This window comes from Aotus nancymaae, unplaced genomic scaffold, assembly GCF_030222135.1.
Source record: "Aotus nancymaae isolate 86718 unplaced genomic scaffold, 86718_ANA_hifiasm-v0.15.2.pri h1tg000002l, whole genome shotgun sequence".
Taxonomy (NCBI): Eukaryota; Metazoa; Chordata; class Mammalia; order Primates; family Aotidae; genus Aotus; species Aotus nancymaae.
Genome location: NW_026988413.1, coordinates 28,245,642 through 28,269,833, shown reverse-complemented (window position 1 = coordinate 28,269,833; position 24,192 = coordinate 28,245,642). Strand labels below are relative to the sequence as shown.

Below are 24,192 nucleotides of genomic sequence, written 5' to 3'. Positions count from 1 at the left end.
ACTGAGTGGTAGTTTCACAGGAAACTGGGCTCTGCCATCTGCAGTACACAGCTTCTAGCCACAGAAAGAGAATGAGCTTGGAGAACTGCACATGGCAGGTCTGTATGGCCAGTACTGGAAGTAGTGTACAACATCTCCACCCTCCTTCCTTTGGTCAGAGCTCAGTCATATGGCCACACTGCAAGAGAGGCTGGGAAATGTAGTCTAGCTGGGTTCACAGAAAGAAGAAGAAACAACTTAGCAAATATCAGACTTCCATATCCTCTCCCTCATCGTAGCAAAAGCGAAAGTCCTTGCAATAGCCTATAGCCCTACCTGGTGTCCCTCTCCCCTCCCCGTCCCTGCTACTCCCTCTCTGACCTCATATCCTCTACTCTCCTTGCTACTGTACTCCAGCCACACTGGCTTCCTGTTGCTCCTCAAACACTGCAAACATACTCCCAACTCAGGACCTTGCCTTGGTGTTCCTTTTCCTGGAATGTTCACCACCTTCAGATGTTCACTCATGTGTCACTCTCTCATGAGCTTCCCTGGCCACCTTTTCTGAGATGGCAACACCACTCCTGAGAGTCCCAACCTTCACTGTTCTCCTTTCCTGCCTTATTTTTCTCCTTATGTAAGCAGACAGAGAGGGTCTGTATTAGTCCATTCTTGTATTGTTATAAAGAAATACCTGAGACTGGGTAGTTTGTAAAGAAAAGAGATTCAACTGGCTCACGGTTCTGCAGCTGTACAGGAAGCATAGCAGCCTCTGCTTGGAGGCCTCAGGGAACTCACAATTATGGCAGAAGGCACAGGTGAAGCAGATACGTCTTACATGGCTGGACCGGGGGTGGGGGAGGTGCCACACACTTTAAATGAACAGATCTTGTGAGAACTCACTCACTATACAGTCCCAAGGGGGGATGGTGCTAAACCATTCATGAGAGCTCCACCCCATGATCCAATCACCCCAACCAGGCCCCTCCTCCAACACTGGGGTTTACAATTTGACATGGAGATCAGAACCAACCCATATCAGGGTCTCCAAGGATGAAAAGAATTCAGTAAACTTGAGCAATCAGCCTGTTTTATAGCCTCCTGCCCTGCAGCCTGTTTTTCCCCAAACACTGCATGGAATGTGGTCACCTTATTGGTTTGAACCAGCTCCTGACAGACCCTGGTAATTTATAGATGAGCTGAGTCAACTTTTCTCTTGACCATGCCAAAGTCTCCACCCTGGGAGGAGCTATAGCTTCATTACCATAACATGCCACCTATGAGCTGGCATAATGACTCACTCATCTGTGCCACTGGGACACCTCCTCTACATGTGATTTTGCACCCTCTCCTCTCTCCATCGCCTCATAAAACCCTCTTGTCACTTTCCTTTGGGAAGACACTGCTTTAGAGAACACCCCCAGCATCCTTCTTACATATGCCAAGTAATAAAACTCCTATTGATCAAAAACTGAGTTTTGCATTGTTTGGTACTTGCCAAGAGAACAAACCCTGGTTTTTTGGGTGACAGCACCTGTCACCACCTCTCATTCTATGTATTTTGCTTTTTTATCTTGTTTATGGGCTGTCTCACCTACTTCTACATACCAGAATATAAGCACCAGGACAGACTTAATTTTGTTCACTGCTGTTTCCCCAGTTCCTAGAACAGTGTCTGCACACAGGAAACATTGAAGGTTCAGTAGCACCCATGCACAGAGCTGGGAGACAAACGTCAGCCTTTTGTGGTGACACCATCATGCTGGCCACAAGCAGTCTTTCAGTGCTGCTTTCACTAGATGGACTTAGGTGCAGCTGATGGCAGCATTTGTAACGTATGTTGTCCCTCAGTTCTTATCTTCCTTCCTCCAACTACTTGCTAACTCTAGAGCTCCCATGAGGCTTTCGTCTCCTCAAAAAGTTCATCTGTTCTCATGGCTCCATCAGCCATCTCCTGGCTAACAACCCCTCCCAGGTACTCCTCCAGGCTCTTAGTCTTTCTCTTTAGTTGTTCTGCTGTCATGTAGACTTCCTATGTCTTGAAATCAATTCACTTCCCTCATTCCATGAATCTAGCTCATTCTCCCAGTTTTCCATGATTAAACCTTTTAATTTTTGAGTGCTCCTTCATTTTTTTGGTTCAAGTGATCACTAAGCTCAGGGCTTATTTCTACTTTCAAAATCTGTCTTGTATATAAGGGTCCCTTTCCATTTCCCTTGCCCTTGCTAGGCCAGGCCCTTCTCCCTAGGGAATCTCAGGGTTGGAGGGCCCCACTCTGGCACTCTCACTGTCTGTTTAGACTTTACTAGGACAATTCCAGGATGGATGGCTCTGCCATCAGGCTGAGTTCCTTAAGGACAGAGATGATGTTCTATTAATTTTGGGTTCACCAGCACCTAACACCAGTGCCTGACTGAGGAGTTATTATTTTATTTTTATTTTTTTTAAGAGATAGGGTCTTTCTCTGTTGCCCAGGCTGGAGTGAAGTGGCACAATCATAGCTCACTGCAGCCTCAACCTCCTGGGCTCAAGGAACTAGCTGGAACTATAGGTGTGTGCCACCAAGCCCAGCTAATTTTTAATATTTTCTATGTAGAGATGGGGGAGGGAGGATCTCATTATATTGCCCAGGCTGGTCTCGAACTCCTGGCCTCAAATGATCCTTAAGGAGGTATTTTAAAAACTGTTTTTCAAACAATGCGTCCTGAGGCAGCCTGTTTGTATTGTTGATACCCATTACATATGCTTCCCTGAAAGAAACTTTCAGTTTCATTCTCCCCATGTAGGTACAAGCTTAGAAACTTTCCCAGGAAGACCCACAATTCCCACTGCCTTCAGTTCAGGCTCCTCAAATTGACAAACTTACCATCCGTGCTTCCCTCTCATCGCTTCTCTCCAACCCGCCCCCCCGGCCTTTTTTTTTTTTTTTTTCTTTTTTTAAGACAGTCTCACTCTGGAGTACAGTGAGATCTCGGCTCACTGCATCTACCTCCCGGGTTCAGGCAATTCTCCTGCCTCAGCCTCCCGAGTAGCTGGGATTACAGGCGCTTGCCACCACGCCCAGCTAATTTTTGTATTTTTAGTAGAGACGGGGTTTCACCACCTTGGCCAGGATGGTCTCGATCTCTTGACCTCGTGATCCGCCCGCCTCGGCCTCCCAAAGTGCTAGGATTACAAGCGTGCGCCACCGCACCCAGCCTTCCAATCCCCCCCCTTTTTTTAACCTTCCTCATTTGCTACCTGGCCTGAGAAGTTACCTCCCACTCTGCCCCTCCACTTGTCCTTTTTCCTATTACTCTTCTTGCTGAATAGTTTATTTGGGACTTCCTTAGTACAGCCTTAGTCATATCTTCCTCTGAAGCCTTCTCTGACTACCACCAAGGGTCACTGACACTCTTTTGTCTGAATGCCGGAAGCATTAGTTGTAAACCTTTCACCCTGACAGTAACTAACTTGCTATCGTGAGCGTAACTGTTTCATGACCTTACTACTTGCCTCAACTTGATTTTAAACTATACAGGCTATACAGGCTTTATGTGCTAAGAACTCCACAGGTTTATATTCCATTTGTGTTGAAGCTATAGTAGCCTTTATTTGACACTTGTTTTAATTTCATGACACGAAACGAATAAATGGATGATTTCCTGTGTTCCTCTTAAACCAGGGACATGCAACGGGTTCTGCCCATTCCATTCACTTAATATTACTGAGCTGGGCAGTAAGCTCAGAGCTGCAGATATAGATGAATAAGCACATCTCTACCCAGGAGCTTACTCTAGAAGAGGACAGATGGAAAAGCGACATTTTAAAGCAGAATTTGGCAAAGTGTACTGAAGCTATATACAGCTATGATGGTAAATAAGGTAAGAATTATGCCTAGTGGGGTCAGGGAAGGCTTCTAGAGCTAACATCAGAACTGGGACTTCTATTAGCAAGGCAGAGAATCAAGAAAACGCACTTATTCCTGGCAGAGGAAGCCTCTTGATCAAAAATCTTAGAGATGAAAAAGGACCGGCTGTCAGGAAACACAGATGATGGTGGCCAGAGCGCAGGATGAGGGGGAGTGTTGAGAGATGGAGCTGAAAGATACACTGATGCCAAAGACTCAAGAGCCTCCTGTAGATAGTACAGGGCGCAGCGCTGAAGGAAAATAAAAAGTTGAGATTGTTCAATAAAGTTGGTGACTGATGCAGTCGAATTAATTCCGCCCCGGGGGCCTTGTGGGAATGAAGATAACTAGCAGGATAGTCTAAGAAGCACTGTGGAGGCAGAGTCATGAGCTGTGAATGGGAACGTGGCGGCCACACGGCCGCGCCCACGCCATCCGCAATAGGGGGCTGGGGCTGGGGCTGGGGTTGGGGCCCGCCGTCCGAACAAGCCCGGGTACTCGAGTTGGGCGGGAATCCGGTCCACGCAACTCGGCGCGGTCGCGGGGACGTGGCGCTTTCGAGCCAATCCTGACTATGAGATGGCTGTACCAATGGCAGCTCGGGGAAGCTATGCGTCAGCGGCGGGTTTGCTGATGATTGGTCGGGAGGCCGTGACAAGCCGGATGAGGGCGGGGCGCAAAACCGCTTCCGGTTGGGCGGTGCTTGCGCGCATGAGCTGAGCCGGTGGGTAGGCTGCGGCCACGGCATCCTGTGCTGTGGGGGCTACGAGGCCGTAGGGGCTACGAGGAAAGGTAAGTACGGTGATGCCCAGCCCCTTCACCACCGCCTCATCTTTATTCGTTTTCTTTTTGTCCCTGGTCTTGTTCTGGACGCAGCAGGTGCCTACTTCACTCCGGGCCCGTGTCTCTGCTGGCGCTGGGGTCCCAGGCCTGAGCTTGCTGGAGATCCTGGGGCCCTCGGTGTGCAACCTGGGTTGGAGGCCTCCGCTTGTCTTCCCGCGCGCTCTGGGAAGGGGGCTAGTCCGGCCGAACTCCGTCCCGTTGGGTACCGTTCTGTGCCTGGCTTACCGCGTCCTTGTCCGTCTCTGGGTCATGCCACTCACCGAGTCCCCAGAACCAGAGGGTCACTTTTTGCCTCCGGAAGATCGGAGGGCATTTGGATAGTATTATTGTCACAGCTCCCTGCAGCCTCCCACTCACCAGCCTGCTTGTATCTGCCAGCCCCGCCCCAAGGCCACATCCCGACTGTAGGGTGCATCTGCCAAGAAGGTCGTGTTCACTCACCTAAATGGTGCAAAAACAAGGGAGGAAAGAACAACTGAAGACACTACGTGATATGTACAGTTTTAAAGAAAAGCTGAATATTTAGAGCTTCCATGTTTGGCTATGTACTTCAGTTAGCGACGGAAAATAGGTTTTAAAGCTGTATTGGGGAATTAGTTGTTTTTGTTGTTGTTTCTAGCCCCGTATCCTACTGATTTTTGGCGTGCTGAGGTCAGAAATAAACTTAATTCCTTTCAGCTGCCCTGATTAAGCGTACAGTAGAGTGCCTTGCAATCAGTTTCGAAAGCTGCTTTTGCATCAAGGCAAAAGCTCCCTGGGTCTCCTGCTAAAACTTTTGAGCCTGTGATCTGAATCCCTAAGTGTGTAAAATTCTAGAATAGTGTCTTTGAGAATTGAATTGCATTCATTTTCTGGCATGGACCATAAAGTCAACGTTAATGAACTGGGAATAAGGTGGCTTCAAGTTGTTTCTTGTTCTTGTAGTTTATTCAGTTTGGAGGCAAAGAACCTTGGAATCTCTGTTAAATTAGGCTTTGCCATAGAATGGAACTTGACACAAGACAAATGCAAATTTGACCTCACTCAGATTTAATTAACCAAATACCAAACGACAGTCATCACTGAAGAATTTCTATAATATCCAAATGAGGGACCAGATATAACCTCTAAATTGTATTTGTCAAGAAAGTAAGTTTGTCAAGGCCTAATCTGAGGTTTTACAGTGATTCGAAGGTTTCCAACAGGATTCTTTTGAGAATCACAAGTAGGAGAGCCATAAGCTCACAAAAATATATTGAGTGTGCCTGAGTGAATAATACTCAATATAGCTTTGAAACCAACTCATTGTCACTTTCAATCTACTCATCTCTTTCATTCATCCAGTGATGTGTCAAGAGATACTTACTGATAGCACTTTATACCCATTAGAGCAGTATTGTGATCTATATATTGGTGTTATTTTTTAAAATTTACTTTAGAGTTGAGGATCTCACTGTGTTCCCCAGGTGGATCCTTGAACTCCTGTGCTCATGCAGTCCCCCTGCCTCAGCCTCCCAAGTAGCTGAGACTAAAAGTATACAACACTACACCCTAGTACGTTGGTGTTAACAGATTTTGTGTAACGTAGATATGCCAGGGATATTGGAAGGACAGAGGTGTAGCCAAGGATAGCCGCTGGAAATGCTAGCAAGGCCATAAGGCCCTAGATTCTGTCTCTCTGAACTCTTAAGTATGGATGTTGCTGATGCTGTAATTTATGTATTCAAGTTAAGACAGCTGAAATAATACTTTTGCCTGTTGCTGGCTGATAGCCAGGTCCAGTAAATGGAATTGGAGGTTGGAGAGCACAGGCAGGCAGGAACCACATTGCTGTCAAGTACCGCCCAATTAATTCAGTAAGATGTATTAATCCAGTAAAATGTATTGGTATCAAAAAAGTGCAAAACAGTGTATTAGGGAAAATATAGGGATAATAATTTGTACTAACTAATATGTAGACATTCTTCCAGAAATGTAGATTTTAAAGAGGAGCTAAGGAGACAACTTGAAGTAGCCTATGGTCATTGTTATTGAGTGGTGCAAGCGAGTTTTGTAGAAGTTTAGATTGGATCATACCCTTTTTGTCCAAAAAGAAAAAAATATCACAGATCACTTCCAGCTAGAGTGATTATAGTAGGTAGGTCTTTTCTTCTAGGATCTTAAAATTATTTATAGACATCTGGCACTGAAGGAAGGTTGAGCTAAAATAACTACCAAATTCTCAACAATGTCACGCATGTTACACATGCACAGCAAAATTAAAACTAGAAACCAAGGCTCCTTTCCTACATTTCAAGTAGCATTTCTTTCGCAATTGATTATGTATTAAGACTTGTTGACCAAAAGGAAACTTGTTTTCTCTCAGAATTTCTAGAATTTTTTCTTAAAAAAAAGTTTTTTATTCTGTAGCCAGAAAAATTTAAAGTTCGTGCTGGGTTGCTTTGATTATAGAACTAATGAAGCTTGAGTAATAGTTTCAGACATTCTCAGAGTTTTTTTTTCTGCAGCCACATTTTACACTTTTATGTCTCAGCTGTCTTGTAAATGTATTCCCTCCATCACATAGTTAGAATGTGTTGATGAACCGATGTAACTTCATCGCTAGACGTTAAATAAATTGTGTGTTGGAATCATGACTTATCAAATCATGAAGGATGCCATCACTTTTATGTGATAGTCCATTGGTAGTACTTGTACTAAAGTTTGTAAGTAAAGAATGTCAGAAAACAAGATAACTTCATTTTCTAGATCTCATAACTTAGGCCTTACTATAATTAAATTGCTATCAGGCTATTCCTTGTAATCTCCAATTGAAGTAGACAGTTAAACAATGAGATCCTGCTTTTGCTGTATTGTGGAGAAATGCCTTTTCTGCTGAATATCCATCCAGCTCAGAGAACTGGAATTTTACTGCCACACCCATTTCTCCCAATTGTTAACATTGAGCAATGGGTCTTTGGTCAACCAGAATAACTGTCGAATCACTCAGTGTTAACATTCTTGTGAAGCTGAATTTAAACATCTCAATTTCCCTGAAACAATTTAAGTATTCTGTGATCAATGGCACTTTACCAAAAGTGAAAGCTTGGGCCGTATATTGATTACAATACTGGTCCAATGGATACACAATAGGCACAAAAATTTCCTTGAAAGCTCTAAGTTCTTACCTGAAGGGAGGAGTGGTAAGAATTTAGAGCTTTTAAGGACATTTTTGGTTGGATCTAAGAAACCAATTCTTAAGACTCATTGTTATTAAAATCACTTAACCCTGTTAATTTTTTCTCTTTATAAATTACTGGAACGATTCATGAAAACAACTTTATAGACCATTTTTGATGACATACTGGTACTACAAAAGGATGATAGCTATTGGATAGCTTTTCTGTTCTAATCTTTTGGTTTGTGTCTAACATGATGTCCAATAAAAATGTAATACAAGCCACATATGTACTTTTAAATTTTCAGGTGAAAATCTAAAATAGGTGAAAGTAATTTTAGTAATATTTAATCTAATAAATATATATACAATACCATTCTTTTGATGTAAAATGTAACACTTGTGCCGATCTCAATTCACACTAGCCACATTTGAAATGCTTAATAGTCACATATGACTGGTAGCTCTTGTACTGGGCAGTACAGGTCTAGATTTCTTTTTTCCAAGAAAAAAATACTAGATGTTACCCTTGGTGGAAGAGGGACAGAATTTTAGAGAGAGAAACTCATTTGAGAAATGCGAGGTGGGGAGATGAAATTTTCACAACCACTGGTTTACTTTCTAGGTCATATGATTAACGCTCATACAGCTAAGTCTTTTGTTTATGTCTATCATATTTTTCCTAATATTATGTTGTCCATCGTGTCCATAGTATATCCATTGGACCAGTATTGCGATCATTATATATAGCCCAATGGATATACAAAGATCTTTCCAGCTGGAAGTGATCTGTGATCTATACCTATTCATCTAAACTTTCTTTTACTTTTTGGACAGAAAAGGTATCCAATTTAAACTTTTTCTTGAGACAGGGCCTCATACCTTCACCAAGGCTGGAGTGTGGTGGCACGATCATGGCTCCCTACAACCTCTGTCTCCCGGGCTCAGGCGATCCTCCCACCTCAGCTTCCCAAGTAGCTGGGACTATAGCCACACTATCACACCTAGCTAATTTTTTGTATTTTTGGTGGAGATGGGGTTGCCTAGGCTGGTCTTGAACTCCTGGACTCAAGCAATCCACCCGCCTTGGTCCCCCAAAGTACTGGGATTACAGCTGTGAGCCACTGCTCACAGCTCAATCTAAATTTTTTTCTTTTTTTTTAGACAGAATATCGCTCTGTCACCCAGACTGGAGTGCAGTGGTGTGATCTCGGCTCACTGCAACCTCCGCCTCCCAGCTTCAAGCTATTCTCCTGCCTCAGCCTCCTAAGTAGCTGGGACTACAGGCGCACACCACCATGGGGTTTCACCATACTGGTCAGGCTGATCTCGAACTCCTGACCTCAGGCTATCCACCCGCCTCGACCTCCCAAAGTGCTGGAATTAGAGGCATGAGCCACAGCCGGCCTAAACTTTTATAAAGTGTTAAAGTGGGTGAGGAAAATGAGAAGGGTCATTAACTTTGTATCATTTGGTTTCAATTTGGTTGAAAGACAAAGATGCTTCAGAAATGAAGTACACTGACCGGTCATGGTAGCTAATGCCTATAATCCCAACACTTTGGGAGGCCAATACGGGATGATCACTTTAGATCAGAAGTTTGAGACCAGCCTGGACAACATGGTGAAATCTTGTATCTACTAAAAATACAAAAATTATTCAGGTGTGTTGGCACATGCCTGTAATCCCAGCTACTCAAGAGGCTGAGGCAGAAGAATCGTTTGAACCCAGGGGTGGAGGTTGCAGTGAGCCGAGATTGTGCTACTGCACTCCATTCTGGGCAACAGAGAGAGACACAGTCTCAAAAAAAGAAAACAAAGTGCACTAATGTAGTTTTTCAAATGCTGTGTATGGAGTTATTTTATACTGTTCTTTTTCACATCTTCCCACATAAAATATCCTTTGTCTTGGATATCCTTTGTTCTGCTTGAACATATACACCCCATACCAAAAACCGTATGGTTTTAGATAAATCTAGTACAGTTTTTGGTATAGGTGGTGTTTTTTGTTTTTAGTGTCTATATTCATAAAACAAGAGGCCCTTTGTTAAAAGTTTCTCATAGCCAGAAGTTGGTATATTTGGGCACAAAAGGCATTTTGTTTTTTTTAAATAGAACTTAAAGTGCAGATTTTTCATTCCTCCCTGTAGAAAGATAAAGACATAAAGATGGACCACTGGTTTTGTCCATCAGGTGGTCCTCGATGACCCTTGCAGGCAATTTCATCAGTAGTAAGGAAGCCAGGTTTCAGGCTAGTATTGGATGGTGAAGAAGCAGAGGCAGCAGGATAGACAACTGTGTGGGTGAGGGAAGGGAAGAGCAAACTTGAAGGAGTAGCCCAGTTTGGGAAAGACTGGGTTGTGAAGACCTGGGAAGCCCTGATTGACAGAATGGAAGGGACTGTTTAAGGGTGAGACTGGAAGTTTAGTCGAGAGAGGGGAAGGAAGGAGAAATGGGTGAGTGATAAAGCTAAATCGCTTGCCTTTTACTCTTTGGAATTCTTGTATCCTTGTATCAAGATATTAAGCCTGAAACTTAAATGTAGTTTTCCCTCTAAATCACAAAGTGAACCAATCTATTACATTTCTATCTGCTACATGTCTCAAAACTTGGTACAGCGTCCTTTCCAGGACCTGATAGCGTTAGAGTGAGTAAGCATTTATTCATATTGTAATATTTGGGGTTGGCAAGAGTTTTAGGGTATTATGTTATATTTTGAGAATGTAATCATTTATAAAATTTTGCTATAAAGCCCCCTTAGACATAAGGAAAATCCTTTGTTGTAGTGACTCTTGATTTTACTTGATTCTGCAAGCCTCTGTCATTATATATATTGTTGGGATGTATCACTAAACATCAACAACATATCCTGTTTTTTGTTTCCAAAGTTTTGTTTATCTAATGAATTATTTGTTTATAGGCTGGGTGTGGTGGCTCACACTTGTAATCCCAGGACTTTGGGAGGCTTAGGTGGGAGGATTGCTTGAGACCAGCCTGGGCAATATAGTGACTCTACAAAAAAATTTTTTTTAATTAGCTGGACGTGGTGCTCATCTGCATTCGCAGTTACTTGGGAGGCTGAAGTGGGAGGATGGTTTGAGCCCCAGAGGTCCAGACTGCAGTGAGCTATCATCACACCACTGCATCTAGCCTGGGCGATGGAGTGAGACCCTGTCTCAAAAAAGAATTGTTTATAGTTTGATATAGAAGTTTCATTTTGCCCTAAAGTAAAGGCAAACTCACTTTAATGTTGTATTTAAGGAACCACTAAATCTCTAATTTTCTGTTCACTCTTAACTAATTTGATCAGTTTAATTATTGGAGGGTCAGCCAGAGTGTTATTCATTTAGAACAATATTTTACAAGTAATACACACAGAAAGCTAATAAACATGAGAGTGTGCTGTTTATAAAAATTAGATGATACAGCAGGATACAGTATTAAAGTTCACTTTCACACAAATCTTACCAACCCACTCCAATCCTGTCTCTTCTCCCGTGAGCCTTGAGGTTACTACTGTTTACACATGGGTGTTTGTCTCTCCATACCATTTTTGTGCATGTTATGTTTTATACAAATAAAAGGCTAGGGAGATTGTTTAATTTGCTTTGCTTTTTACGTAAATGAGATCTTGACGTTGTTTTGCACCTTGCTTTTTTGTTCACTTGACATATTTTGGTGAGTTCTCCATTTCACTGAAGATAGATCCATCTCATTCTTTTCTTTTTCATTTTTTTTTTTTTGAGACAGGGTCTTGCTCTGTCACCCAGGTTGGAGTGCAGTGGTGCAATCTTGGCTCACTGTAGCCTCCACCTCCTGGGTTCAAGCACTTCTCGTGCCTCGGCCTCCTGAGTAGCTGGAACTACAGGCATGCACCTCCATACCCAGCTAAGTTTTGTATTTTTAGTAGAGATAGGGTTTTACCATGTTGCCTAGGCTCTCGAACTCCTGACCTTGAGTGATCTGCCTGCCTCAGCCTCCCAAAGTGCTGGGATTACAGGCATGAGCCGTCATGGCCTGGCATTATTTTTTTTTTTCCTGAGACAGGATCTTTGTCTGTTGCCCGGGCTGGAGTGCAGTGGCACAATCTCAGCTCACTGCAACCTCCACCTGGCGGGTCTAAGTTGTCCTCCCACCTCAGCCTCCTGAGTAGCTGGGATTACACAGGTGTGTGTGTCACCAGCTAATTTCTGTATTTTTAGTAGAGACAGGGTTTCGCTATGTTGCCCAGGCTTGTCTTCAACTCCCAGACACAAGTGATCCACCTGCATCAGCCTCCCAAAGTGCTGAGATTACAGGCATGAGACACCATGCCTGGCCTCACGTCATTCTTTTTAATCTCTGTGTATTTTTCCATAATAGAGATTTAATATATTTTACCAGTCTCTGTTTTCCCATTTCTTTTTTCACATAGTCAGTTATAATGGTCACTGTTGTTTGTTTCTTTTTTCAGACAGAGTCTTGCTCTGTCGCTTATGCTGGAGTGCAGTGGCACAATCTCAGCTCACTGCAACCTCAGCTCACTGCAACCTCCTCCTCCCAGGTTCAAGTGATTCTTCTGCCTCAGCCTTCCGTGTAGCTGGGAATACAGGTGCACACCTCCACTCCCGGCTAATTTTTTATATTTTTAGTAGAGACGGGTTTTCACCATATTGGCCAGGCTGGTCTTAAACTCCTGACCTCATGATCTGCCCGCCTCGGCCTCCCAAAGGGCTGGGATTACAGGTGTGAGCCACCATGCCCAGCCTTGTTTTCCAGTTTTTTAATCATTATGAACTGGCATCATTGAACATCTTAACACAAGTATCTTTGTCTGTAAATGTGGGTATTTTGATGAGATTGAAGGAAACAATGTTGAGAAACATAGTGAAGTTCTAACATTGATAGGAACAGAGTAAGAAAAGTACCACCTTCTACCCCTTTCTCTGTGGGTTTCGTGATCTTGTTTTCACATTGCTTCCTCTGGTGGATTTTCAGAAGTCTTAACCTTCACATCATCAGTAACAGTACCTTTTTTGAGAGTGAGGCACATGGGACAGACTCTCTCTCCCCCGCCCTGCCCCATAATTTCCTTAGGTACATTTCTGTTTGTCTTAGTGCGTTGTCATATTTACTCTAGAACACTTTCCACTCTCCACTGATGTGTCCTCCTCCGCCATTTCAGGACCTCCCACCCTCCCCGCTGCGCTGCTTTTCTAGTGATGAAAGAAAAAATGTAAAAGCCTGAAAACCCTCTCCTTGATTTTTAATTTTTTTTTCCATCTAAGACTTTAACCACTCTGGCAGGACTGTAGGGTATCAGTAGAGCGTGCTAAACAGATTTCTACTGCAGCTTCTATGCAGGTTTTTTTGTCACATTTTTCTGTCAAGTGTTCCAGCTTTGTGCTTATTCATTAGAATCACCTATGACTACAGAGATTCTGAAAGTTTGAAGCAGGGCCTGGAAATCTGTACTTTGAACAGTACTCCAGGTGGTCTTTATGCCTAGGCAAGTATGAGAAACAACTGTGCAGAAGGATAAAGAAGTTCTTATCTATGACCAGACCATCTGCATGATTTAGCATTTGAAGGTGACTCAAGGTTGAGCCTGGATGTCGGAGACTCGGTGCTATAGACCAAGGAAACTGCCAAGTATTTCATTAGTTCCTAATCTGATGACCATCAGAATCACCTGAAAAACACTTAAAGCTCCAAATGTCTGCATTCAGCTTCAGAGATTCTAAATCAATAGGAGAAACTTAAAGCTTCCTTGATGATTCTAATAACCAGCTGTGTTTGAAGACCAGCCCACTGATGCGTTACCAAAAGTAAAAGATTGGGAGTCAGCATTTAAATGTTGGTTCTTTCACTTTTAATGTTTATGAACTTGGGCAAAAGGATTAAAGTTCTACTTTGTTATCTTTTGAAAGAAAGGACAAAGTGGACATTTTAACTATAAATTTCTTAGCCTACAATCAGATGAAGGAAACTGGTAAAAATTTCTCACCATAATAATTGAAGAGTCTGATATTCCACCAGACTTATTTTAAGTATTAAGTAATATTTGGGATAATATAAAAGACTTGCATAGATGTGTACATCAAATTAATAATTAACCGGGATGTGAGCTTTTAATTTCTTATTTAGTTATTAAGCATACTGCCTCCTGAATTAACTGCTTTTCATTTTCTTTAAGATCTAATTATCATGGACCTGCGACAGTTTCTTATGTGCCTGTCCCTGTGCACAGCCTTTGCCTTGAGCAAGCCCACAGAAAAGAAGGACCGTGTACATCATGAGCCTCAACTCAGTGACAAAGTTCACAATGATGCTCAGAATTTTGATTATGACCATGATGCCTTCTTGGGTGCTGAAGAAGCAAAGACCTTTGATCAGCTGACACCAGAAGAGAGCAAGGAAAGGCTTGGGTAAGGTGCCAGCTCTCAGGGGACTAGTATGTGTAATGACATTCTTTACAAAGACTATTCTTTTCTTCTTTTCTGGCTCAGTCATGAGTAAAGTTATATTGAACTATTAATACATCTTCTGAAAGCTAACCATGGAATTGCTACGTCTAAAATTTAATTAAGTGCCTGCTTTCATACATTTTTAATTGAGTAACAGTTTGTGCCTCATTCTACAAAGCATCATTTTTGCATAAAAGTACCAAGTACTGCGGACCCAACTTGAACTGCATTATCTTGCTCCCAGAAGAACACTGCATGGGAAGACTTCTCATCTCTGCTGCTTTTAAGTTTTAAAAACCATCTGTGACCTATTGACTTATTGTACAAGCCAGGTCTTTGATGGGCTAATAAACTGCATATTGGGTCCCTATAAAATTTATGATTTCCCAAGGTGTCTTTCACCCTCTTTATTTTCATTCTCAGATATTTGCTTAATTAAAAAACAAAAATCAAATCAACTTTGTCTTTTAGAAAATCGTAACAAGTGATAATCTTGTTACCTCAGCCTCCAGAGTAGCTGGGACTACAGGTGTATGCCACCACAGTAACTCATACTGAGTTACTGTTTCAGCAACAGTGGGGCCATAGGTTCTTTGGCTCTCTTGGTAGGCAGCTTTTGACCTGAAAAATGGGTTTGGTAGAATCCCAATTGATTATTTCTAATTGGGGATCTGAGAATATCTTCTTTGGCCCTTCCAAAGCCTTCTTTTTTAAGAAAATGCAGGTCAATTTTGTAAAAATATTCTCAGTGAGCACTGTTGGTGCAACTTTCTGAATTGTATTCAAGAGATTTGTGTGGGAAGTTGTGCCACACATAGCAATTTTCCCAAAAATATTTTGCCTTGATCGGTAGCGTTTTGATCATAAGACACTTGTAGAATTTGCTTTGGAAGATGCTGCAGAATAAATTTATTTTTTCACTGGGTTATCTACTAACTGAAGAATACAATGTTTTATTCTTCAACATTGACAAATTATAAAAGTACTTTGCTATGTAGAATGAGCACTATCCCATTTGAAAGTAGATATAGATAGATACGCATAACAGAGTTTTCTATTAGGTTGCTTTCTTTTGAGAGACCATCCTCACTTTCAGTTTTAATCTAATAACTGTGCTAACATTCCAGGTTGAAAATAGAAATGCAGAGGGTATTGTAAGTCTTCATGTCACACCCATTAATATTCTGCATGTCCAATCCACGTTTTGGTCTGCACGTATTTTTTTCACAAAATTACTCTTAAATAATGAAAGTTCCTTAGGTCTGGTGTCATTTAGGGTAGTTAATACTTCAGTGAGGATGTTCTGGCTCCTTGCAGGTAGGGATAAAGCTCTGCTGGCAGTTTTCAGTAGAAGGTATTCCTTTTTGTGATCAGTGAATGTTAAAAATTTAGCACATGCACAGATAGATTCTGTATTAGAATAAGATGATAAAATCATGTTTTTTATGGAATGTATGAATAGACTGTTTGCTTCTCCCAAATTTTGTCAGTAGTGACAAATATCCCTACTTTATACAGTGACATACTGTTGGGAGCAAGAATTCCATGTAAACCTTTTTAAAAAAATATATTTACTATGGCATTTCCAAACATTGATTTGGTAGGGTACTGTATACCAGAGCTGGTAACAACAGATTTCCCCTTTTTTCCATCTGTCTGTAAGGCAAGTAATTATTAAGAGATAAGTCATTGTTTATACCTTTAGTTGCAAAAATTCACTACTGTTTTTAAAATCTTTAATAATATCTAAAAGAACACAGGAAGCATTTTAAAACAATTAAATGTGCAAGTTTCAGGTTTTTTTCTTATTAAGAATGTTGACAAATAGACCATTTTATTTGTCCTTCAAATGAAGATTTGAGATAGTGGTTCTTAATATTTAAAAAGTTCTCTGGCCAGACGTGGTGGCTCACACCTGTAATCCCAGCATTTTGGGAGGCTGAGGAGGGTGGATCACAAGGTCAAGAGTTTGAGACTATCCTGGCCAACATGGTGAAACCCCATCTCTACTAAAAATACAAAAATTAGCTGGGTGTGGTGGCATAAGCCTGTTGTCTCAGCTACTCTGGAGGTTGATGCAGGAGAATCGCTTCAACCTGGGAGGCAGATTTTGCATTGAGCCGGGATCATGCCACTGCACTCCAGCCTAGTGATAGAGTGAGACTCTGTCTCAAAAAAAAAAAAAAAAAAAGAAAAGGAAAAAGAAAAAAAACTCATCCTTGATATATTTACTATAGAAGTAAATTTTGCATACTGAAAATTTCAGGAATATTATTCACCCTTCTGGAGCCGATTTATTGATCCAGATTCTTAAACAACTGAGGGGTTTGCTTTATGCTCCTTGAAATGTAGAGGTATGTGCTACCTCCTAAAAGAAATAACATGAGGTGCACTAATGCACTGTGTCTATCCTAGAATAAAGGCCTATTTGGTGGCATCTATAGGATTCTCCACTATCAGAGGACTGTGACACCATTAGCTTTGTAAATTTACACAGGCATTTAAAGATGATAGTTTAAAGCATTATGCCTAAAATGAGATGTGCCCACTTCCAGTGTACTTACACAACTGCCTACAGGCTTCATGATCAGCAAGATAAGAATGGCTTTTACTTTTTGTTTTTGAGATGGAGTTTCGCTCTTGTTACCCAGGCTAGAATGTAATGGTGCAATCTAGGCTCACTGCAACCTCCACCTCCTGGATTCAAGCAATTCTCCTGGCTTAGCCTCCAGAGTAGCTGGGATTACAGGCATGCACCACCACACCCGGCTAATTTTTTGTATTTTTAGTAGAGACAGGGTTTCTCCATGTTGGTCAGATGGTCTTGAACTCCCAACCTCAGGCGATCTGCCTGCCTTGGCCTCCCAAAGTGCTGGGATTACAGGTGTAAGCCACCACGCCCGGCTATGGCTTTTACATTTCTTAGAGGCTTGTCTAAAAATACACACACATACACGTGTGTGTACTCTCTAGACCATATGCGGCTCACAAAGTCAGAAATATTTACTATCTGTCCCTTTTTTTAAAAAGAAGTTTGCCTTGTAAACTATTTCTGTTTAAGTAAAAAAAAATAATAAATTTTTTTCTTAAGTTTTCCAATCCCTAGATTAAACCACTTGAGATATTTGCATTGAATAGAGTGCTCTTCAGCCAACTTCATTAAGAAAAGCCCGTCTTGAATAGTCATATGTCTTTTTTTATCTGGGCGATCCTTCTCTTCATGCTATTTATAATAGTTTAAAAATACCTTTCAGGGATTGGAGGGGCTCTTATTGCCCTTTTGTTCCTTGGCCTTTATTTCTGAACTGTACAGTGACACTATTGGTAGCCAGTATCTTTTGGGCCCAAACTGCATCCCATTATAAATAATGTAGAAGTTTTCAATATTTGTATAGTTTAATCTGTGAATAGTGTTAAAATTCTACAGGACTAAAGTTACAACAACAACAACTGTCCTTCTGTCTGTGTAGATAGAAGAAGATATTTAAGAGGTAACTTTTTTTTTTTTGGAGATGGAGTCTCGCTTCGTTGCCCAGCCTGGTGTGCCATGGCGGGATCTCAGCTCACTACAACCTCTGCCTCCCAGGTTCAAGAGATTCTCCTGCCTCAACCTTCTGAATAGCTGAGATTACAGGCATGCGCCACCATGCCTAACTAATTTTTATATTTTTAGTAGAGATGGGATTTCACCATGTTGGCCAGGCTGGTCTTGAACTCCTGACTTCAGGTGATCTGCCTACCTTGGCCTCCCGAAGTTCTGAAATTACAGGCGTGAGCCACCACACCTGGCCAGAGACAACTTCATACTGCTTTACCTTTCCTGTTAACATTTTAGAGCAAGATTACACATTCTCTGAAGGAAAATGTTAGTTACTTACAGGATTTAAGTAATAGTTTTGTCTAACTATTGATACCTATCAGTATCAAGATGAGTCTCTTTTCATAGTGTCACTATTACTCTGCAATTCTGATCTCTTTCCTATGTTGTATTCATGAAATGAACACAAACTGGGGAAAGACATCATTTGCTACCAAGTGACAATCTTTTCGGTCCTGCGAATAATAGAGCATAGGAGTATGCCAAGATTTCGCTTCTATTGGAAGTTTTGACTTGAACTTCATATTCCAAACTGGGCTGCTTACTTGGGTGACATTACATAGGTTGACTTTGCCTCTATAGTTAAGTGATCGCATCTTTAAACAGAAGTTTTCATATCATGCACATTATTTTAAATCCTTAAGGTGACAGATCTGGAAGAAAAACGCTTGTAAAGGAAGATTCATAAAGCTACTGATTCTTTAGCTTTGTTGTTTTGCTTTATAATCTACGTACTAACCCTCTCAGCTTATTAACATTCTCATAATCAGATATACATTTTTACCACATCATTTCCTCAGAGTTTTGTTTTCATGTGAAAACCAATTCAGTATAGTATTTAAAAGCTGCTAGCCATTTTTTAGATAAGTATCTTCCTGTCTTTTTACCTGTTTTTTTAAAGATAATCTTGCCTTGAGATAATGATCCAGAACTTTTTTGATATCTTTGTATTTTTATCAAAAGTATTACTTTTTCTAAAAGCAGCTAATTTTTTAAAAGTCCGATGTAAATATTTTGAATTTTTAGAAAACCATGATTATTTGCCAAGAAATGGAGTTTCTCTTCTGTAAGCAATAAAGAAAAAGTTCAGCCACATCTTCACTAGGGAAAATAAAAATGAAAAAAAGGAAAAACAAATTTTTACATGTTGTTTGATGCAAGGAGTGGAGAACTCGGATAGGAGTGGGTATTCACTCCTAAATTCTAACCATAGGCTGAAATCTACTTCTAAAGAGATATCTACCTCCATAGGCTGAACACAAACTGGGAAAAGACAGTTTGCTTTTGGATCCAAGTGCACCAGCCATGACTGTGTTGACCTTATTCATGTGGCTCATTACAGACCAGTAATGGACCATTTTTTTCAGCTGCTGGCCTGGCAGTTTTGTTTTGGAGACAATTTTTTATTTCTGTGCATTAGCCCTGGGCACACACCTGGCTAAGTCCAGAGTTCTGTGTCCTTTTAACCTTTTGCTGGATTTCTCTGCATTTTCTACAGAAAGATTGTAAGTAAAATAGATGGCGACAAGGACGGGTTTGTCACTGTGGATGAGCTCAAAGACTGGATTAAATTTGCACAAAAGCGCTGGATTTACGAGGATGTAGAGCGACAGTGGAAGGGGCATGACCTCAATGAGGACGGCCTCGTTTCCTGGGAGGAGTATAAAAATGCCACCTACGGCTACGTTTTAGGTAGGTCCCTACTATCTGGGGGAAAAAGCCTTGTGGAGCTGGCACCTTGAAACGTAACTGTTTTGTCTTGTAGAGTGATTGTAGATAAAATAGACGCGGATAAAGATGGGTTTGTGACGGAGGGGGAGCTGAAATCCTGGATTAAGCACGCCCAGAAGAAGTACATATATGACAATGTTGAAAACCAATGGCAGGAGTTTGATATGAATCAAGACGGCTTAATCTCCTGGGATGAGTACAGAAACGTGACTTATGGCACTTACCTGGGTAAGGGGCAAGATGTCAGCCTGGCAGAGACCGTGGTCTTGAGTCAAAGAAACAAATGGGTCACACAGTAAAGGAAAGGAAGCTTATCTTAAGTAGTTCAATTCAGTGCTAAGCTGATTTCCCTTTATTAATTTTAAATTTACATATTATGTATTTTTAAATTTGTTTAATTGTGTTTTTCTGAATTCTGGTATCTTTTACATCTTTAGCATTTGCATATATTTTACCATTTTTTCTGTATGTCATCCTTCATAGAGACAATTTTTGGAGTAGATTTCATTTAAAAGGATATATTGGGCCGGGTGCTGATAGCTCACACCTATAATCCTGGCACTTTGGGATGCTGAGGTGGGAGGATTGCCTGAGCCAAGGAGTTTGAAACAAGCCTGGGCAGCATAGTGAAACCCTGTCTCTACCAAAAAAAAAAAATTTTTTTTTTAAATTAGCCAGGCATGGTGGCGCGCACGTGTAGTCCCAGCTACTCAAGAGGTTGAGGTGGGAAGGTCACTTGAGCCCAGGAGGTTGAGGCAGCAGTGAGCCATGATTGCACTGCTGTGCTTTAGCCTTGGGGACAGAGCGATACCTGTCAAAAAAAAAAAAAAAAAAAAAAAAAGGCTTTTATAAAGCTGCATAGTTCCAACAATGCAAAGCAAGGGGCTTTGAGATGTTTGTTGACGTGGTCCCAATAAAGTGTTGGACCTAAAATTCAAACCAATTGAGATTTCTTTGTAACTGGTGAGAAGTCTTTCTTAATAAAATAGCTTTCCTTGATAAAATTTATTTCAGTATGTTTGCTTACTGAAGTTTAGAAATGAAAATTTCCCATTTGTTTTCTTTGGCACACGAGTTTATCAGCCTGCTTTGCAAATGCTTCAAGGCAAATAAATGTTGATTTGATTGCTTTTTGTTGATTTGATAGCTTGTATGCTTGGGCCACTTGTTAGTCATTTTCTTTTACTCGTAACACTTGCCTGCTGCTAAATACTAGGCAGTGATCTTACTGAGTTGATGACCCAAGGTGTTTTTATTTGTGAAATTCCTCTATTGTACGTGGTTACAGTTTAAGACAAGATTATATATTAATATAAATGGTACTTTGTGCATTTTTGTCCTGGAAATTAGGCAACTTTCTGGGTAAAAGCAAGCGTTCTCCACCACTGACTAACAGTGAGTGTATAATAGATCTGTTTCCCCACTGGACAGCCAGCTGTCTGCATTAATTACAGGATGGCATGCATTTCTGGTGAAGAGACTTTTATTTCGGTGTCAGGCTTGTTCTCATTCCTAAGACTAAAGAGGCACTCTCTCTCAATGCTTGATACTTAGCCAAGAACCAAACATATCCTTCACCCAATTAAGAACACATGTATTAAACAGCACAGATGGAGAGGCATCCTGCTTCTTGCTGTGACTGAGACCCAGCACCTTCCTGATTTATTTGGAATTAATTATAAATATAAAGCAAAGAGTAGGCTATTGGTGATCTAAACAAAATGGTGTGTAAACAAATCTCAGCTCTGACCTAGGCACTCACTTGCTGCCCAGAATGTTTCTTTAACACTGTGTATGATTATGTGCATAAAAATCTGTTGAGAGCTCTGTTGCCTCACAGGGCAGATGATTCAACGTTATGGGTATTTCTACTGCTTGAGACTGCATAAGCTGAAGCACTGGCTGGAGAAGCAATGTCTTTATAAGGCATCTTTCCCCAGAGGCATGTGGGTGGACAACACTGAGGGGGTCATGAGTCGGCTTAGAGAAATGAGGAGGAGTTTTTGTTATTGTGTGTTCTTGATTCAATTTGGAGTTCAGGTATAAACTATCCATGAGATAACACTCTCTCTGCCACAAGTAAAATATGAACTACTAAGATCTACCCTGCCTATAGCAAAACTAGATCAAGAGCTTACATAAAGCTGTATACGGGCCAGCTGAGGCCAACACTAGTGCTTAGGATAAATACAGCATTCCAAGCAGAGTTATAGGCATATAGGTTTTGTCATTAAAAATAAAGTTTTGACCGGGCATTACAGTGGTTTATGCCTTAATCCTAGGACTTTGGGAGGCCGAGGTGGAAAGGTTGCTTGAGCCCAGGAATTCAAGACTAGTTAGGGCAACGAAACCAGACCTCATCTTTATTAAAAAAAAATATTAAAAATTAGCCATGAATGGATACTTGTCGGTAGTCCTAGCTACTTGGGAGGCAGAGGCAAGAGGATTGCTTGAGCCCAGGAGTCCAAGACTGCAGTGAGCTCTGATTGCACTGCACTCCAGCCTGGGCCACAGAACAAGACTCCGACTCTAAAAATTAAAAAAAAAAAAAAAAAAAAAGTTTTGCATCTTTGTATTTCCATCCTTATGTATATATGTGCATGTTGCTATTAGGCTATTTGAGTCCAGTCACCATGTTTTATCCCAAGGTGGAGAGGAGAGCGCTTATGTTAGAATCTAGTCTTAAAGTATAAGTTGTCTTCTGTTATGTTTTTTATTTATGTTATATAGTATACACACACACACACACACACACACACACACACACACACACACAAAATATACAGGACCCCAATGCCTTATGATTTGTTAAGCTATTTTACTGAATTTTTGACACTCAATAAAGAATGAAGCTTCCAGATGCTCAACTCTCAAAATAGTGCAGTAGTTTTTGCTTTTGTTTCTTTAAACTGTGCTTAAAGTGTGGAAAGATTGAACAGTCTCAAAGGTCAGCAGTAACGATGTTATTCTTAAAGGGCCCGTGGGTCTTTTTTATGAAACTGGTGCCATATCCTTTTTATGTAATCAATATGTTGCGGAAACAATCATTTCTTATCATTAATGTAGTGTCTTTTACTTTTTAAAATATATTCACAAAATCTTCGTGTATTATCTTCCTTGGTTTGTACAGCAACTCAGATTGAAAAAAATTTTTATTTTCTGCAGTTAACGCCACATTTTTCAGCTTAAAAACTAAATTTCAGTTTTCTAGATTCTTATATAGAGTTTAGATACCTGCTGCTTGTGTAGCTTGATGTCATAACAGATGGGTAGTTTCAAATTCAATTTGGTTGTAATCTAAGGTGGGTTTTTTTTTGGTAATAAAAACATAAAATGTTATTGACATAAAATGAACTATATGTATTTAAGTGCACAATTGATGAGTTTTGACATATGTATTTACTAGTGAAACCACCACTGCAATCACGATAATGAGCATATCCATTACCCCCCAACATTTCCTCATGTTCCTTGGTAATCCTTCTCATTCTCCCCATTCCCCTGTCCCTAAGCAATCACTGATCTATTTTCTGTGACTCTAAATTAGTTTGCATTTTCTAGAATGGGGATGAACAATACCTGTAACTCTTGATAGATTTCTGCGTTGACAGAAGAAAAAAAACCCAGAATGTGACCTTTAAAGTGGTGGCATTCTATTGCTTTAATCCAAGTGTCCATTATATGAGGTAGAAGGCCTTTGGTATCTGTCTTCTTAATGAGATCCTAATGTTTAATAAAAATGCAATAACTGACATGTATTGAAAGGCAGCTATGTTCTAAGCATTGTTCTAAGCACTTAGATATATTTTCTCATTTAAACCTCATAGCAATCCTGTGAGGTCAGCACCATTACTATCTGTATTTTACAGATAAAGAGACCAAGACATGGTTAAGTTACCTGCCCAAGGCCAAACAGCTAGAAAATGGTAGAGTTCAAACTCAGGCCACATGGGATTTTAGAGCTACCACTGCCTTCCACATGTGACTAGGAAATTCAAGCCTTCTAGTAGCCTTAATACCAATAGTGCAGCATAACAGTGAGTTACATAGTTGAAGAGCCAGAGTTCCATGTGAACTTGGACCTGATGCTGAGATCTGATTACTGGAGCTGTAGCCCAAAACTAAATGTCTTTGTACTGCTGCAATTTTACCTGTGTAGTCAATTGTGTAATCAGTTATTTCTTCATTGCTTGGTTTATCTTTGTTGGAAATTGATTGCCCACCCCACACATTTTTCTGTTTTCTGAAAGCCTTTTAAGTTTTGACATAAATTTTTGTTTTCTAGATGATCCAGACCCTGATGATGGATTTAACTATAAACAGATGATGATTAGAGATGAACGGAGGTTTAAAATGGCAGACAAGGATGGAGACCTCATTGCCACAAAGGAGGAGTTCACAGCTTTCCTGCACCCTGAGGAGTATGACTACATGAAAGATATAGTAGTACAGGTGGGTGAGATAAGGATTCTGAACAGGGACTCAGTTTCTCTTTTTGTGGCTTATTCCGTCTTTCCCCTTTAGCTTTTTTGGTGTATTTGGCAGAGTGATATGCTATATAAGTACTGGC

General features: G+C 40.8%; 1 protein-coding gene across 2 annotated transcripts in view; it reads left to right on the top strand.

The window, feature by feature from the left end:
- Positions 1-4,555: 4,555 nt before the first annotated feature.
- CALU (calumenin) overlaps positions 4,556-24,192 on the top strand; it is a 35,407-nt gene continuing 15,770 nt past the window's right edge. The window contains exons 1-4 of one of the 2 annotated variants that reach the window (XM_012474066.3): positions 4,556-4,661; positions 14,023-14,254; positions 19,657-19,850; positions 23,908-24,074. In XM_012474066.3, the coding sequence (XP_012329489.1) occupies positions 14,034-14,254; positions 19,657-19,850; positions 23,908-24,074 (582 nt within the window). In that variant the 5' untranslated portion in view covers positions 4,556-4,661; positions 14,023-14,033. Of the gene's footprint in view, positions 4,662-14,022; positions 14,255-19,389; positions 19,584-19,656; positions 19,851-23,907; positions 24,075-24,192 lie in introns of both variants that reach the window. The other variant, XM_012474065.3, reaches the window with a different exon arrangement.